The 17,809-nt window shown below is 35.6% G+C and overlaps 1 protein-coding gene across 1 annotated transcript in view; it reads right to left on the reverse strand.

Annotated features, from left to right (window-relative positions):
* LOC117330735 (LLGL scribble cell polarity complex component 2-like) overlaps positions 1–17,809 on the reverse strand; it is a 104,000-nt gene that overhangs the window by 72,154 nt on the left and 14,037 nt on the right. The window contains 6 exon segments of the mRNA XM_033889195.1: positions 186–276; positions 546–584; positions 7,406–7,456; positions 8,972–9,052; positions 14,156–14,248; positions 14,833–14,972. Coding sequence (XP_033745086.1) covers positions 186–276; positions 546–584; positions 7,406–7,456; positions 8,972–9,052; positions 14,156–14,248; positions 14,833–14,972 — 495 coding nt within the window.

A 17,809-nucleotide genomic window follows, 5' to 3' on the forward strand; every position in this document is an offset into this window, starting at 1 on the left:
TATATATAATTATACTATATGCATATTCCTATTTTTAACATCAGTGTAATGAACATTTTTTTTTTGAGTTTTTTTTTTGGTATTTGACAAGGGAGACAACTCTGTCATAACAGTGCAAATTCTCAACCTTTAAAATTTGAAGTTGTCTAATATTAATAATCTACAATATGAGAGAAATCACTGACCTTATCGTTGAGTTGGTTAAAACTGCCGTCAATATCAGCCAGTACCTCGTCGTCTGGTGCAGGACTTCGACTTTTGGGTGGAAAGTGATTACTAAAATAATTGAAATACATAAATAAATTTATTGAGATTGATCATCTGTGCTCAGTGGCAAAAATGTCTTAAAATAATGCATTACCAAGAATGAATTACATATGTACTGTATTTGCCTGTTATAAGGATTTTGCTGAACTACAATAGACATGGGTGGGTTTACTTCCTGGCATAGATTTGGATAAATATGGTATTTACTTCACTGATAAGACATCATTTCCCTAACAGATCTAGTGTATTGTCTGGGTTGGCGGATGGCTGTTACTTACTTGTTGTGTAAGGCTGCCGCCACTGAACGTCGACTGGCACTGTGAAATAGAAACATAACCCAGAATCATTCCCTGTGGTATTGTACCACTCAACATCCTGTCTTCAACGCTATGTTAACTTTACATGTAAATAATGACAAGAAATTTGTATCTATTCATCATAGTATAGATAAAATTGGAATTATTCTGAATTTTTTTTAATTCTTTTAAAACACCTACATTCAATAAAAGTTATTCCAGAGTTTCAACAAAACACCTCTGACTGATAAATACTAGTTTATGTCGAGCTGATAAGGTTAAACCATTGTACCAAGTTTCCCCATCAAACAATGAAAAAGGAAGGATTTGGAGTTAGGAGAATTCCCTTTATTCCTACAAACTGTAATGTTATATAGTTTTGTATAATAAATATGTCCCAGTGAGTCATCATCATCCTGGTAGATCAAAAAGCCTAAAACATTCCTGTTACCTTACCAACCCTACTATTCTGCACCTACAAAATGGAGCCTGATTGCTTCACAGCAATTTAAGAAAATACAGTCATAATCACCTTCCTACATCAACTTAACATTCTACCATTCACAAAACATAGCAGGAAATATCTTAATAAATATACACACAGCCTGAAGATATTGTTTGTACACGATATTTACCTATGTGTGTATATTACAGAATTTATTAGCCATACTCTATAAACCTACCTCATATCTATCAGGTATAAAAACATTATTTGCATAATATATAAGTAGAAATTACCTATATTAAAAACCAGGTGAAGAAGTCAAAAAGTTAAGTTGAGACTAATGAAGGATTAAATTATATGAATACAGTACAGGTATCAAACATATGGCTTGGAGATTAAACAGGTAGCAGATAATCTGTGAAAGGCTAGGGATTATCTCCTTTAATATCCTGTAATCTCAAGTTACATTGCAATTGGACAGCTATAAACACATAGGTCCCCTTAAATGCTTATATATTCATACAAAACCACAGTAAGCTCTAAGTTTTACTACAGTTAAAATCAAGCTAATAGTAGTTTACATCCATCTTACCAATTAACTTAAAAAACTGGCCAAAACTTGCTTTCTATTGAAGTGTTAATCTGCATCATTTTCTAAAATCCTGTGGTCTAATAACAATACAATGATTCTAAGCCATCTTTTGTCATATTGAAACATTATTCCCAAAATGTTAGTGTGGTTAAAGGGGTATGCTACATTACCCTAATAATGCCCCTCCATTTGAAAAGAGTTCAGCTGACATAATGATTGAGTGTTTCTATGATGCAAATGCACTTAAAATAGATATTTTATTGATCAAAATAGATATATTTATTGATCAAGGAATTAAAGTTAATTTCATATTCAAATTCACAAAATGCAAGATTCACAAAATGCAAGTAAAAACTGAAGTTGTCAATCTCAAAGTTATATCTTCTCTACCAAGGTAATAAAATATACAAAGTAGCACATCAATTAACTAAGTCATCCCAGCTCTAATCCTTAACATCTGGAACAAAAGGACAGTTCACATAATAACATGCACAAGTACAGAATTCATGCTTCAGGTGGAACTTTGATGGAAAGAAACATCACAGGAGAACGATGCCACATTTTCACACTTAATCTACTGGAACACATTCTCTATATTGCATATCATCATGCGCTAACTTTACCATTGAATATAGTATTTGTCAAGTTAATTAATTTTAAGTTATTTTGAATAATAGACTGTAGACGGACTTCCAAAATTGTCCTAGCTTAAGCACCATTTCCTTTGTAAATATCAAAATATCATTGACACAAAATCCCAGAGACATTTTAATCCAGACAAGTACAGTGAAAGTTAATCCCACTTGAGGAAGAAATTAATTAGTTTTATTCTGAGTAACTTGTTACGATCACATTAAGTTAATTCACCTGCATGCATCACCTACAACAGAGAATACCTTCATGCTAACCTCTTATTCAAAATTGATAAAACCAGGCCACAATATGAATAAACAAGAGGCCCAAAGGGCCTTAACGGTCACCTGAGATTTGAAATATTTCGGCCAACTAAATTGACCCTTTTTGGCCCCACCCATCAGTCCTAATGGGGTCAGTCTATGAAGAGTATTTGATTCTAACATATAGTTGATAAGACGATTTTGGAAATTTCAGTCAATTTGACCCTTTTTGGCCCCGCCCACCAGCCCCTGGGGGTCAACCAGGGCCAACATGTACATACCATCAAACTGTCATCCCATGCTGATAATTTGAACCAAGTTAGAATGAATTCCAATAGAAATCAAACAAATAATAGTCAAAAATGTGATTTCCCTATATAAACTATAGTAAAGTTTACCCCCTCCCCAGGGGCAAACGTGAGACCCCAGGGTCATGAAATTCACAATTTTAGTAAAGCACCTTAAGACTCTTCCATCTATGAAGAGTATTTGATTCTACCATATCTGAGAGAAGAGAAGAAGATTTTTGAAATTTCAGTCAATTTGACCCTTTTTGGCCCCGCCCACCAGCCCCTGGGGGTCAACCAGGGCCAACATGTACATACCATCAAACTGTCATCCCATGCTGATAATTTGAACCAAGTTAGAATGAATTCCAATAGAAATCCAACAAATAATAGTCAAAAATGTGATTTCCCTATATAAACTATAGTAAAGTTTACCCCCTCCCCAGGGGCAAACGTGAGACCCCAGGGTCATGAAATTCACAATTTTGGTAAAGCACCTTAAGACTCTTCCATCTATGAAGAGTATTTGATTCTACCATATCTGAGAGTAGAGAAGAAGATTTTTGAAATTTCAGTCAATTTGACCCTTTTTGGCCCCGCCCACCAGCCCCTGGGGGTCAACCAGGGCCAACATGTACATACCATCAAACTGTCATCCCATGCTGATAATTTGAACCAAGTTAGAATGAATTCCAATAGAAATCCAACAAATAATAGTCAAAAATGTGATTTCCCTATATAAACTATAGTAAAGTTTACCCCCTCCCCAGGGGCAAACGTGAGACCCCAGGGTCATGAAATTCACAATTTTGGTAAAGCACCTTAAGACCCTTCCATCTAGGAAGAGTATTTGATTCTACCACATCTGAGAGTAGAGAAGAAGATTTTTGAAATTTTAGTCAATTTGACCCTTTTTGGCCCCGCCCACCAGCCCCTGGGGGTCAATTAGGGCCAACATGTACATACCATCAAAGTGTCATCCCATGCCGATAATTTGATACAAGTTAGAATGAATTCCAATAGAAATCCAACAAATAATAGTCAAAAATGTGATTTCCCTATATAAACTATAGTAAAGTTTACCCCCTCCCCAGGGGCAAACGTGAGACCCCTGGGTCATGAAATTTACAATTTTGGTAAAGCACCTTAAGACCCTTCCATCTATGAAGAGTGTTTGATTCCACCATTTCTGAGAGTAGAAAAGAAGATTTTTGAAGTTTTAGTCAATTTGACCCGTTTTAGCCCCGCCCCTCAGGCCCCTGGGGGATGGGGACCATATAATTTACAATTTTGGTTGACCTTTAGCCATAGAAGCTTCCTGCCAAATTACATGGAATTTGGTTTAGGGGTTTTGGAGAAGAAGTCGAAAATGTAAATTGTTTACGGACGCACGACGCACGACGACGGAAAAAAGGGGATTAGAATAGGTCACTTGAGACTTTGTCTCAGGTGACCTAAAAACTGACATTCTAACCTCTTATTCAAAATAGATAAAACTAGGTCACAATATGAATAAAAAGTCTAAATTTGTATGGAGACCCTTGAGAAAGTACAAAGATATTTCTCTCATTTTCTCATGTTTCTAATGAATACACCCATACTGTATTGTTACAATGAATACTCCCATACTGTATTGTTACTAATGAATACTCCCATCTGTATTGTTACTAATGAATACACCCATACTGTATTGTTACAATGAATACTCCCATACTGTATTGTTACAATGAATACACCCATACTGTATTGTTACTAATGAATACTCCCATACTGTATTGTTACTGATGAATACGCTCATATTGTATTGTTACTAATGAATACACCCATAGTGTATTGTTACTAATGAATACTCTCATACTGTATTGTTACTAATGAATACTCCCATACTGTATTGTTACTAATGAATACACCCATACTGTATTGTTACAATGAATACTCCCATACTGTATTGTTACTAATGAATACTCCCATCTGTATTGTTACTAATGAATACACCCATACTGTATTGTTACAATGAATACTCCCATACTGTATTGTTACAATGAATACACCCATACTGTATTGTTACTAATGAATACTCCCATACTGTATTGTTACTGATGAATACGCTCATATTGTATTGTTACTAATGAATACACCCATAGTGTATTGTTACTAATGAATACTCTCATACTGTATTGTTACTAATGAATACTCCCATACTGTATTGTTACTAATGAATACACCCATACTGTATTGTTACAATGAATACTCCCATACTGTATTGTTACTAATGAATACTCCCATACTGTATTGTTACTAATGAATACACCCATACTGTATTGTTACAATGAATACTCCCATACTGTATTGTTACTAATGAATACTCTCATACTGTATTGTTACAATGAATACTCCCATACTGTATTGTTACTAATGAATACTCTCATACTGTATTGTTACAATGAATACACCCATACTGTATTGTTACTAATGAATACTCCCAAACTGTATTGTTACTAATGAATACTCCCATACTGTATTGTTACAATGAATACTCCCATACTGTATTGTTACTAATGAATACTCTCATACTGTATTGTTACAATGAATACACCCATACTGTATTGTTACTAATGAATACACCCATACTGTATTGTTACTGATGAATACGCTCATATTGTATTGTTACTAATGAATACACCCATAGTGTATTGTTACTTATAAATACACCCATACTGTATTGTTACTAATGAATACTCCCATACTGTATTGTTACTGATGAATACGTCCATAGTGTATTGTTACTAATGAATACACCCATAATGTATTGTTACTGATGAATACTCCCATACTGTATTGTTACTAATGAATACACCCATAGTGTATAGTTACTAATGAATACACCCATACTGTATTGTTACTAATGAATACACCCATAGTGTATTGATACTAATGAATACACCCATACTGTATTGTTACTAATGAATACACCCATACTGTATTGTTACTTATGAATACACCCATACTGTATTGTTACTAATGAATACACCCATACTGTATTGTTACTGGTGAATACACTCATAGTGTATAGTTACTGGTGAATACACTCATAGTGTATTGTTACTGATGAATACACCCATACTGTATTGTTACTGATGAATACGCCCATAGTGTATTGAAAATAATCAGAAAAAATGTGTGGATTGTAAATAATCAGGATAAAATGTGTGGATTGTAAATAATCAGGATAAAAGGATCCACATTAACTGTACTACCACACCAGCCTGGTTTTATATGACCCTGTATGTCCCTCCTGATTAAACCATTGTTTATATAAGCCACAGGTTAGTGATGGAGCTCTATGTGGATATCCAAACACACCACAACAGACTGATGAGGACATTATAGGAGTTGACATAATCTCCATAGCAACTATAACAGCCACCATGGTAAATGGAAGCTGCGGAGGTGTCCTTGATACTGTAAAACTGATTGATTATTTAAGTCACATTTATGGATTCCTCTAAACTCTTACACAGACACATATCCTTGTTTTTATACCTTAATTATCACACAAACAAGCACCACATTTCCTTCGTGCCTCAAACATTGCCTTTAACTCCGATTCTAAATGTCAATACATATTAAAATTCTCGAGATAAAGAAAAGGACATGCATACATTTCTGTATAAGATATTAAACTCATGCTTTGGTCATCAATAAAACTTCTTATTCTAATCTACAGAATCTTTGAGAAGGAAACATTCTAATTATAATTCTGTTATTATTTTGAGGGGTCATAAAATCTCTCTCTGGAATTTTTTGAACATGTCTGTCAGGCTTCATACACTCAAGAGACATCTGCCCAGGTATTCTGAGGAAAACTATAAACAAAATTTGATGATTTGATTTCATCCTATTTCATTTAGAATGTTTACCATATAAATAGAGTTATAAGCATTTTCCTTTTGCGTTTCTGTAGCCTACAGTGCAATTATTAGGATGAATATGGTACTAAGTTTAAATATTTATTGAAATAAACAGCCACTGAATTGATCACCTACAAGCCTGATTATAAGATTTCACCTGCTAACAAAATTTCTCACATATTGATAAATTACGAACAAGTGGCAACATGAACCTGAAATATGAAAATATACCGTATCTATCCTGTAATGAGCCCTGATGATTATAACACAGACCTGATAGGTTTGATATAATACAAGGGTAGGACAATGAAAATATACCGTATCTATCCTGTAATGAGCCCTGATGATTATAACACAGACCTGATAGGTTTGATATAATACAAGGTTAAGGACAATGAAATAGCCTTTGTTAGTATTTTTACTGAGACAATAGACATGAGTGGGCTTATTAGCAAACATGAGTGGGCTTATTAGCAGACATGAGTGGGCTTATTAGCAGACATATTTACAGTATTTACCAGATATATACAGTATGTGTGTGAGTCAAATATAGTGAAGAAAAGTGATTAAGAGATAAAAACAAATGTTAAATCACTTCTACACGACTCACTGTAGTGTAGTGAAAAAAAGAGTGCTTAAATTCAGTAGTAACTAGCAAAAACAGAAAAAGAGATACATGTTAATATGTTTATATTAATACTTGAAGCTTACGATTGATGACTGAAGGAACGGTACTCTCTAGGAGTCGAAAATGTGAAATGGCTAGAAAGGTAGAGATGACAGAAAATGAATTTTTCTTTTTTGAAAGAACAAACTACACCACACTACTAAACAAATACTTCCAATCAATAGATATTGTTATTTAATCAGGTGTGATAAAAATGTCACATTTTATGATCAATGAATTTCCCCTACAAAGCTAAAAGTGACAAACAGTGAGCAAAAATTAATAGTTTTTCTTCTGCAATCAATAAACCTCTGGTCAATTTAATTAAAGTATTAGATAATTTCAATTAGACCAATTTCTGTAAACAACAGACTTTTATACAAACAACTATTTGACTTGTGATCAAATTTGTATATATAATATTATATATGTGTATGATGACATTAAAATACATCTATCAACACATAACTTTTAAACATCATTTTATATCTATCATGCATGCCTTATACATATATATCAGTGCATTTATTACAGTAGATAATTTTCAAATAAACAATACAACAAAAATAAACAAATATCAGGATGCATTCATGATCAATAACTAACCCATGACAGTAGAATATTGTTTAAACCAAGCAATTTAACGATGTTCAGGTCAGCACCTGTGTGGATTAGTGACCTACTTGCGATCTAATACCCAGTCTTATTATCCTCTACCTCGTGATCCAATACCTGGTCCCATATCCTCTGCCCTCTAGTCCATCTTACGCTAAAAACACCGACAAATGTTTTGTTGCAGATTGGAAAGTAAATCTTAATACCCCAAAACAAGGCAAAAAGAAAAGAATATACAATATTTCCTTACAAGATTTGACATGAGATTTCATTAAACATTGAAGACAATTGGCTTACAATGCTTTTGATGTTGTTTTTATAAACAATTCAGGATCCATAAAGGCTCTATCAGAAGATGTATCAGTATTGATCACCCATCCCTAGGACAATATATAAGCCTCTTTTTATACAGATAAAAAAATCAATCTTCCCCCCTGCTAGGTTTTAATTTTAATGAGGTCAAATTCGGTATGACTCGCTCCAGCTAAAAAGATCTGGATAGCTACAACTGGCATTGGATCAAATAATAGAATGAATTCAAGGATTTCTAGGAAGGTATTTAGATTTCAGAATCATTACTAATTTTCTTTATACTGTAAAAGTTGTGTTTTTTAATTGTTCACAGATTTTTCGCTATTTTACCAAGAAGCAGAAAGGATGAATTCATTGAAATTATTAAATGAATTATGATATCTTTGTTATTTAAAAGAACAGAACGACATGAAATGGACAACCTTTACTATTTCAATATCAATTTCTGATCCATATGCAACAAAACTCATGCTGACAAGAAACAAAGCCAAAACAGTGCTATTGAAAGACTAAAGAAAGACAAACAAAAACAAACTACTTTGTTAGACAACAATCGAGCTGAATTTTGGTTAGTAGCATATATAATCACTCAGACAAAACAAAACAAGAAGGCACACCGCCACCCAGAGTATATAGAGATGACTGTAAGAAAAACGACAAGCACTACAAAAACAGACTTGTACCCTGAGGAACTGCGACGGTGATGCTTCTCCCGATAGTTAACTCCCCTTTTACTCCGGATTTTGTGACAGTTCTCGCAGCTCCTGTAGGGATGTGATATTGTATGGTAAAGAGATGAACATTAAATGTAACTGGGATAAGAAGATCTGGGTTAATTACTCAGTAACAAGTTTAAATGTGGCTCCTAAAATTAGATATACTGGTGATTCTGTTAAGAATAGGTGTCAACTGCAGCATGCTCAGGATCAATCAAATTTTCTTTATTAGGACAGTCTAGCTACCTGTTTCTCCTGATCAGTCGGCATCTTCAGGATGATAAAATTATAAAATTTGTCCCCTGAAGAACTAGAATTCGGGGCACATTTACATTGTTGATTGAAATAAGAACAAATAACATGACATGATTATACCTTTTTTTGACTGTTCTACAATGTTCTATTGTGGTTATCATGAATGAATACATAGATCAATCTACTTCTGTATCAATATTTCTGTTCAGGATTCTAAAACTATTAATTAAGTCTTCCAACTTTGGGTATTTGTAGATCTATTCATCAATCAAGTACAGTCCAATACAAAGAAACATTGTCCTAATATAACAGGTGGTCCCTTAACAAGGGTAATCTCCATACGGAAGTGGTCTCCTAATGGGGTCGGTCTCTTAACAGAGGTGTCAGTCCCTTACCAAGGGTAATCTCCTTACGGAAGTGGTCTCCTAATGGGGTTGGTCTCTTAACAGAGGTGTCAGTCCCTTACCAAGGGTAATCTCCTTACGGAAGTGGTCTTCTAATGGGGTCGGTCTCTTAACACTTTCGTCACTGAATAAATTGCATGATGGGTATTCAGGCCCTGAGAAAATATGCACGCGACCTTTCCTGGCCTGAATTAATTTACGATTATTGACGGTACAATTTGACATTATTTTTAAAAGCACGTTTTTGACAGAAATGCATTGCAGAATTGAGGATACAGACGCATATCAGTAAATATGATTATCGAGGATATATTACCGATCTAAAATGTGAACAAAATGCGGTCATGAAAGAAAAATATATCTGTGACTTGCCTGTCTTGCGTATAATTCAAGCGGAGAACACGAGACCAAATCTGGGAATGTGTACTTTCGTTTTGAAGCGCGATCAAAAGATGCATTCGTCATAGAAACAAGTAATCCATTATACTTAAAGAGATTGACACATTTAGCGATTGAAATGTGTATTTGGAAACCGCACTGAACTGCTTGAACAGTAGGCGGTAGCCATGCATTACTAACGGCAAATTCTCGATTTTGGTTGTTAGCCGCCATTTTGACGCGCGCAGTTCCAACTTCAAGAAGGATAACTCTCACCGCAAAGAGAATTTAGGAAGCAAAACACTGTTTGAAACAACCATGACAATATTCAAAATAAACGGGGAGAAAAGGAAAGAAAATAACACAATGAACAACACAGTGACTTTAGTGCTAAACGCTTGCACCATGGGAGGGTAGTCACATGCAAGCATGAAAGGCCAGCCTTTTTTTTTTTTTTTTTTCCATTTTTTTTCCAAGTGCAACATTTTTTTTTTTTTTTTTTTTAAATATTTTGATACTATGTTGCAGAAACTTTTTTTTTTTTTCATAATGAGGTTAATTTTTATATTCCTTGTTGGCAACTCAGCAGCTCAAGGAAAATGTGCTGTCAGAAATATAAAATGTTCCACAAAATGATTTTCATAATTACATTTGTGATATTCTTTTGGCAACTAAGTGACCCACGCGACTTAGCACCGCCAGAAATATCAAATGTTCCACAAGACAGTTTTCAGGGCTATCATTCCTAAAAATATTTCGCTTGTGAATGGTACACAGAGAAGCATGTGGGGAGGCAAAGATGTTTTCTGCAGTCTGTGCAACCAAATTTTGTTTGACTAGCCTTATCCTGCTGTCCACTCTTGCAACGCATATAACAAACATGACACCATGACCGAGATGGTAGTGTCCCAGGTAGATGGCGCTGTGTAAGGCGATCAGCCAAGGGCAGCAGAGATGGTCTTCCTTTCCTGGCACCAGAGGTGAATCCACCCACCAGTCCCTTTATGATGCTTTGGGTGAACTGCAGGAATGAGAGCTGCTGCTTTCCTTGTCCGGGAAGGTGGTGAGGACTTTGAAGAAACAGCTGATAAGCATTCAGCTTCATTATCTCCAGCAGACGAAAGAACACCTTCACTGTCCATTTCCTTGTTTTGTGGTTAAATGAATAATACTGAAGGTATTGATCCGCCTTGTCTACACCACCCATATGAGAAGTGTAGTCTGCAATCAGTTTTGGGCAAGGTACATTTTCCCTGGCAAAGGTACCATCTTCTTGCTTGATAATCCGTTGCACCTCTGTGGCAGTTTCGTCATGAATGGTGGAGAGTGCAGTGACACATTTTTTGTCTTTCCACACAACAGCTACAAGTGGGCCGTTTTGCCTGAAGGCCATATCACCCCTTTGTACAATACCATCTGGCCTTTTCTGCATGATATCCCTTGGTAAACCACGGCGGTTGGACCTTACCGTACCACAGGCATAGGTTTTCTCATTGAAAAGAGATGAGAGCAAGTCAGGGGATGTATAAAAGTTATCCATGTATACATGGTAGCCTTGACCCTGAATACCAGCCCCTTGTAAGCATTTCTTTACAACTCTGCTGGCTAGAGCTCCTTCTGCATGATGGTATCTTCCTACAATCAAATTTGTTATTAACACAACAGAAAATGTCATTATGTAATACTAATAGGGATTTTTTAAATTATTTGTTAGGAGTGGCTAACTTGTGAATGTTAATAAATTTGGTCTTCCCACTAGAGCTGTGATAGAGACAGCATTACAATTCAACCTTTATGGATATTTTATGAAGTTTTTCAGATATTCACATTTAGTACAACAACTCTGTATGAATATAATACAAGTAGGGGCAAAACTACCAGAATATTGTAATGCAAGTAGTCATTTCATGATCATATATATTTACCTGGATAAATATCAATATAGCTGACATAGCTACAGTCTGACTCGGCCAACACCCACACTTTCACACCCCATTTTTGGGGTTTGAGCCTCATGTACTGTTTGAAGTGTACTTTTCCTTTAAACGGAACCATACACTCGTCAACTGTCACACGCCTGCGTAGAACATATTCCTGTACAAAGTTCTCGTTCAGGTGAGAAACCAGTGTCCTGATCTTAAACAGGGGATCATAGGTTGGGCTATTCCGCTCCTGTTCTAAGTCATTGTCAGCAAAGTGTAAGTACCTGAGAATCTGGCTAAACCTATCCCTCGTCATGGTCCTAGCAAAGAGGGGTGTTTCTGAGTATGAATCAGTTGACCAATAAAGCTTTACTGAAGGTTTCCTTGTCACACCCATTGCCATACAAAGACCCAGGAAAGCTTTCATTTCAGCAGCACTAACATCCTTCCAGGGTTGTTTGTTCTGTTCCGGATTTGTGTCAATCTGCTGTTGGGCATACCGTCCGGTCTCCTCTAACAGTAGATCAATCAAAACCTGATCTAAAAACAATGCCAGGAAATCTATTGGCTCCTTGTCTGGTGGCATGGACCTTGTGGGTCCTGTGTTTCTCCTTGGTGTAAAAATGTGTGGCAGTCCTCTCTCAAAATAGTCAAAGCCGGCGTGCCATTCGTCTTGATCGTCTGCCGCTCCGCCGGGACCAAGCTCTACTTCTGCATCATCCACATCTGTTTCCACCTCGCTAACATCGCTAACAGCATCATCCCCAATGCCTTGGTGTCTCAACATCGCCAAGAAGTTATTTTCCGCGTCTTGAGCTTCTTCGGGATCAAATCCGTCGAAGTTCTCGCCATCTGAACTTTCAGTTTCCGAAGACATTTTTCAGATTTTGATAGAACGCATAATAACTACCATGACAACAAGGATCGCTACTTTATTGGTTAATATAATCATCTGACAAGTAACGAGAATGTAAAATTGATGTAAATTACACGTTCAAAATCTCTAAAAAATCGCAAAATTAAACAAAAACACGAATTTGTTTCAATCGACTTTACTCACACGTCTTACACAGCCATCTTGGATATAATTTGGTCATGTGATCATGATCTGTGTTACTAAAATTAGATTACTCAGTCAGTCTGTTGTGGTTGTTACAATCCGAATTATTAGCTTGTTTTTATATAAATTATCAACAGAAACACAATGAAATACGCATATAAAACCACACATGTAGTTTTGGAACGATGTTTTTGAAAAACGGTAGAGATCCAATCATAACAGCTAGCGAGGTGGCAGACACTGTTTATTTTCCGCGCCGGTGACGTGATGCACTATTGATTCATACATATTACCATACGTATCTTAGTTTCAGTGTTTTAAATTCATCAAAATGTTGACCAAGTGTATAAAAAGTCAATTATTAATACATATGGCAAATCATCATTAATAGGCTCAGCTTTATTACACGGGATAAAACAGTGGTTTAGTAATATTTTTCCGGGAATCGGTCGTTTACTTGCTCCCGTCAGACCGGAAGTTCTTGTGAGCAGAAGTTTAAAACAAGTACGTTATACGTAAGATTTAGGCATTTTAAGTCGTATTGCGTATTGTCAGTTTCATTATTTATTGTTAAACATAATCTTATTCACGTAAGGATGAGTTATGATTATTTACGTCGCTGTATCATCACTTCAAAAAATGCAGAAAAAAATCTACTTCCGTGATGCATTAATGCATCATTCGGCCCCGGCACGGTGATGCATTAATGCATCATTCGGCCCCGGCCCGGTGATGCATTAATGCATCATCAGGGCTTAAAGGGTTAACAGAGGTGTCAGTCCCTTACCAAGGGTAATCTCCTTACGGAAGTGGTCTCCTAATGGGGTCGGTCTCTTAACAGAGGAGTCAGTCCCTTACCAAGGGTAATCTCCTTACAGAAGTGGTCTCCTAATGGGGTTGGTCTCTTAACAGAGGTGTCAGTCCCTTACCAAGGGTAATCTCCTTACGGAAGTGGTCTCCTAATGGGGTTGGTCTCTTACAGGGGTAATCTCAGGAGTGGTCTCCTAACAGGACTGGTCTCAAAGTAAAGCATTGGTTTCTTGGAAAAATTGCTTTAATGGTGGTGGTGGTGGGATAGGGGTTGGGGGTTCGTTGTAAGACGGGTCTCTTGAACAGGTCCATCCATACTTACTTGTTATGACTGAGGTGGTCAGATGTGTCAGATTCAAGATCATCTGCTTCTCCAAAATCTTCAAAATTCTCTTCGTCTGTACAATCCAGCTGACTGTAAATTTATAAATTAAAATTGAAGCTATCCAGTGCTCAAATTTTAAATTCTGTTAATTGTCTCTATAGAGCAAAGGATGTTTAATAAAATATAGAAATAAAACTTAATTATAAGTTCTCAAAAAGTTGACGAACAGCACAATAACTGGTGCTATGTGATAACACAACAACAGGAAGTGAGAAATGTTGTGCATCTGACGAAATTCTGTAACGATCGACTGGATTTTCCAATTAAAATCCACATTAAAGTTCAAAACAGTTTCAGGTTGTCTGATACTTTTAGTTATATTTTATGCACAATATTTTATTATTTTGTGAATACTTGCCAAAACAAACAAATTGTCAGATGTATATTTAGTTTAAATACTTACCATATCTATGCAGCAAAAGGCCCTTTCCCTGGTAGTAAGCCCACCCATATCTACAGCTATTGAGTAAATTTACCAAAGAATGTTCAATACATTTGTATATCATTGCCTTGTAGTTAGCCCACCCCCTTACTTGAGTGAAATGTTAATTTGGTTACATCCAGGGTTTTTTATGTAGGAAAACTTGATAGAGGTAAGTAAATGAAATACTAACCTGTTATAAGACAGCTGTTGGAGGTCCTTCCGTACTGGTTCAGGAGTAGAAAAGTCGATCAGAAGACCAACCCCATCCTCGTCTGTGTTGGTATCGTACTCGTTAAAGGTGTATGCACTTGCCTCTGATACTTCCTTACACTGAAACACAGGTAAAACAAAGCATACATTACTATATATCTAAAGTAGACAAACACAGGTAAAACAAAGCATACATTACTATATATCTAAAGTAGACAGTCTTTGTAGTGTGACAGTCTTAATTAGGAAGTCACATGTGCACCTTTACCTGAGGGTGACCGGTGAACATAATACTGACCGATGTCCACCGCCATGGAAATTTCTCAGTAGGGTCAACATAATGTCAGTGGACCTGTTTTCACAAAGTTAGCATATGGGCACATTTTATTGTACCTTTGTCAAAGTCTTGTTAATGAAGACAGAAGACTACTAGTAATAAAGCTCATCGGAGTTCAAATACCTGCTAAAATGATGAAAAAGTTATCTTGACCATTAGCTAGGTTTCCAGCTGTTGTTGTTATTCATTGAAATCATCACTATACAGTTAAAACTGTTAAAACCTTTAATGTCTGCTGTATGGCCATAGGCTATGTCACATATCGTTTATTTTACCAGAAGTCTCTGTATTACATTATGGCCCCCAGTGTTAATGTGTCTGACAGGATGACTAATACCCAGGTTCACATCTAACTGACATCACCTGATGCACTAGGATCTTCTCTAGTTATAAATTTACTACAGTAGAAATTAGCTGTTTAAGTGTTAAATTGAAGCAAATAAAATATAAGTCATTCTTCGCTAAAATATGTTCATTATCTATATCAAGATGTAAAATTTATCCTGTTAAATTGACAAATTCTGCTTTGAATGACAAAAATGTTGAATCATTCACATCTATTGTGTAGTAATCACGAGGCAGTCAGTCATTCGTGTCTGGGAAAGTTCGCTAGTCATTCACCTATGGCGGGTATCCCCCTGTACCCTGTGTAAATTCTGGAAACCTGTGGTGCACCACCCCAGACCATTATTAAAATATCAAAGCTGAGGGCGTGCCTCACTTCGATGCTGACATCAATGAAGATGATTTTACCATCAGATAAAGAATTACTTACAATCAACTCTGAGGTTGTTGGCAAATAGGAAAATGTACAGAATTGACTTGAACGACATAAGAATACCAATTTGATACCCCTGTGAATCTGAATTTACAAAAGAAGCGTGATAAATAATGTAATAAAATCAAATTTTGATTAGAACTTGAGAAAAAAACCCATTACATCCTTACAAAAAAATACCTGTTTCCAAACTCTATCCTGCATGGTCATGATATCAGTGTAAGCTTATATGGCTATTTTTGTTTCTGTACAAAGAGCAGGACAACTCTGGATAGGATTGGAATGAAATGTCCCTCATTACAATGCACTTTGTTAAACTCCAAAAAACATTAAAAGTCCATGTTTCCTTCTCAAAGATCCTGTCAAACTTATTCTATTAACACCAATGTTGAAGTGGTGGCTCCACAGGTTTCACAGTGTTGAGACCAACAGCTTATATATACCCTCACTAAATGGAAGGAGACATTTTATGTCTATTTTGCAGAGTTTTTTTTTCTCACTTTTTACATTATTGTATAAAAACAATCAACATACAGTATTGATGCTGGAGATCTATAATCATGTAATAAGTATTTAAGTACAAAAATTCCAATTTTCATTAACAGTTTCATTCCCATAAAAAATAAAATGAAAGATGGAAAAGCATGAAATAAATGTCAAGATTTGAAAATTTAATCTTTTCTTAATCCACAAGGCTGTTAGAGGCTGAACAGGTCTATTAAGTCAATTAAGATATAAGCTTAAAGTATATTAGAGACATCTCCTGAGCGCCACTCACATTAATTTTTTCTATCAGTTTCGAACAAAAAGCTTATATGCACAGATAAAATGTTTCAATTTCACAATTTTATCAGATTTGTTAATAATTTGTTTATATTACTTCCTCTTTCTATCATACCTTTTGGTATCATAAATCAATATCTTTTTGTTATATATATACGTGGTACATTTCGTAATCTAGACAGTCACAGAAAGTGTTAAACCTTATAATTTGTCACAGAGGAAAATAACTTAGACCAGTACTTCATCTGACATCTGATACAGTTGTACTGCCTTGTATCCCTAATATCTCCTAAACTAGTTCATTTGTTTAATTTCACCTCAAAATGCAGCACCATGCCCGATATTGATACTCCCATACACTCACTAACTGGAGGTCACTAAGTATCACTGTGGCAGGGTTAATCAACACATGGCCTTATTAACTTCATATCTACAGAGGATTCAGTTATATAACAACTATTAACACTGACAGCCAATACCTTGATAAGGTCAAGTGGTATCCAGTGGTGCATAAATAACTACAGTAGTATACTTCCACAAGCACCTGTAACTACAACATTCACTCCTTTTTGTCCTCTATTAAAAATTAACAAGTGCTTAGCTTTAATGCTATTGTCATGATCGTTTGTAACACAATGTAGATAAATTCTGTACAACATGTTAGAAAATGGCTCAATGTGTTTCTTGAGAGGGCAACGGAAACATTTCTGCTTACAAAATTTGGTAAAACCCCAACACAAAAAAAAATATATAATACCTTTAAACAATTTTTCCTTCAAATTTAAATATATTTTCGGTCGTATACATTATACATTATAATTATACAGTTGTATTCTATTTTTGACAATATCTAATGGTTTTGTGCAGAGGAGCAGATGGAATTTCCCCCAAAATCAGTCAGTATCAAAGCACCACCCTCGATTTGATAGCATAAGTATGGCTTCATTTGCACTCAATTTGAGACACAGCCTACATGACTCTGCTGATAGCTGGGTTTTGTCTCATGGATGGTAATTTCGCTTTGTTTTCCTTATATAAACAAACTGTATACATGTTATC

The sequence above is a fragment of the Pecten maximus genome, chromosome 1, assembly GCF_902652985.1.
Source record: "Pecten maximus chromosome 1, xPecMax1.1, whole genome shotgun sequence".
NCBI classification, from domain to species: Eukaryota; Metazoa; Mollusca; class Bivalvia; order Pectinida; family Pectinidae; genus Pecten; species Pecten maximus.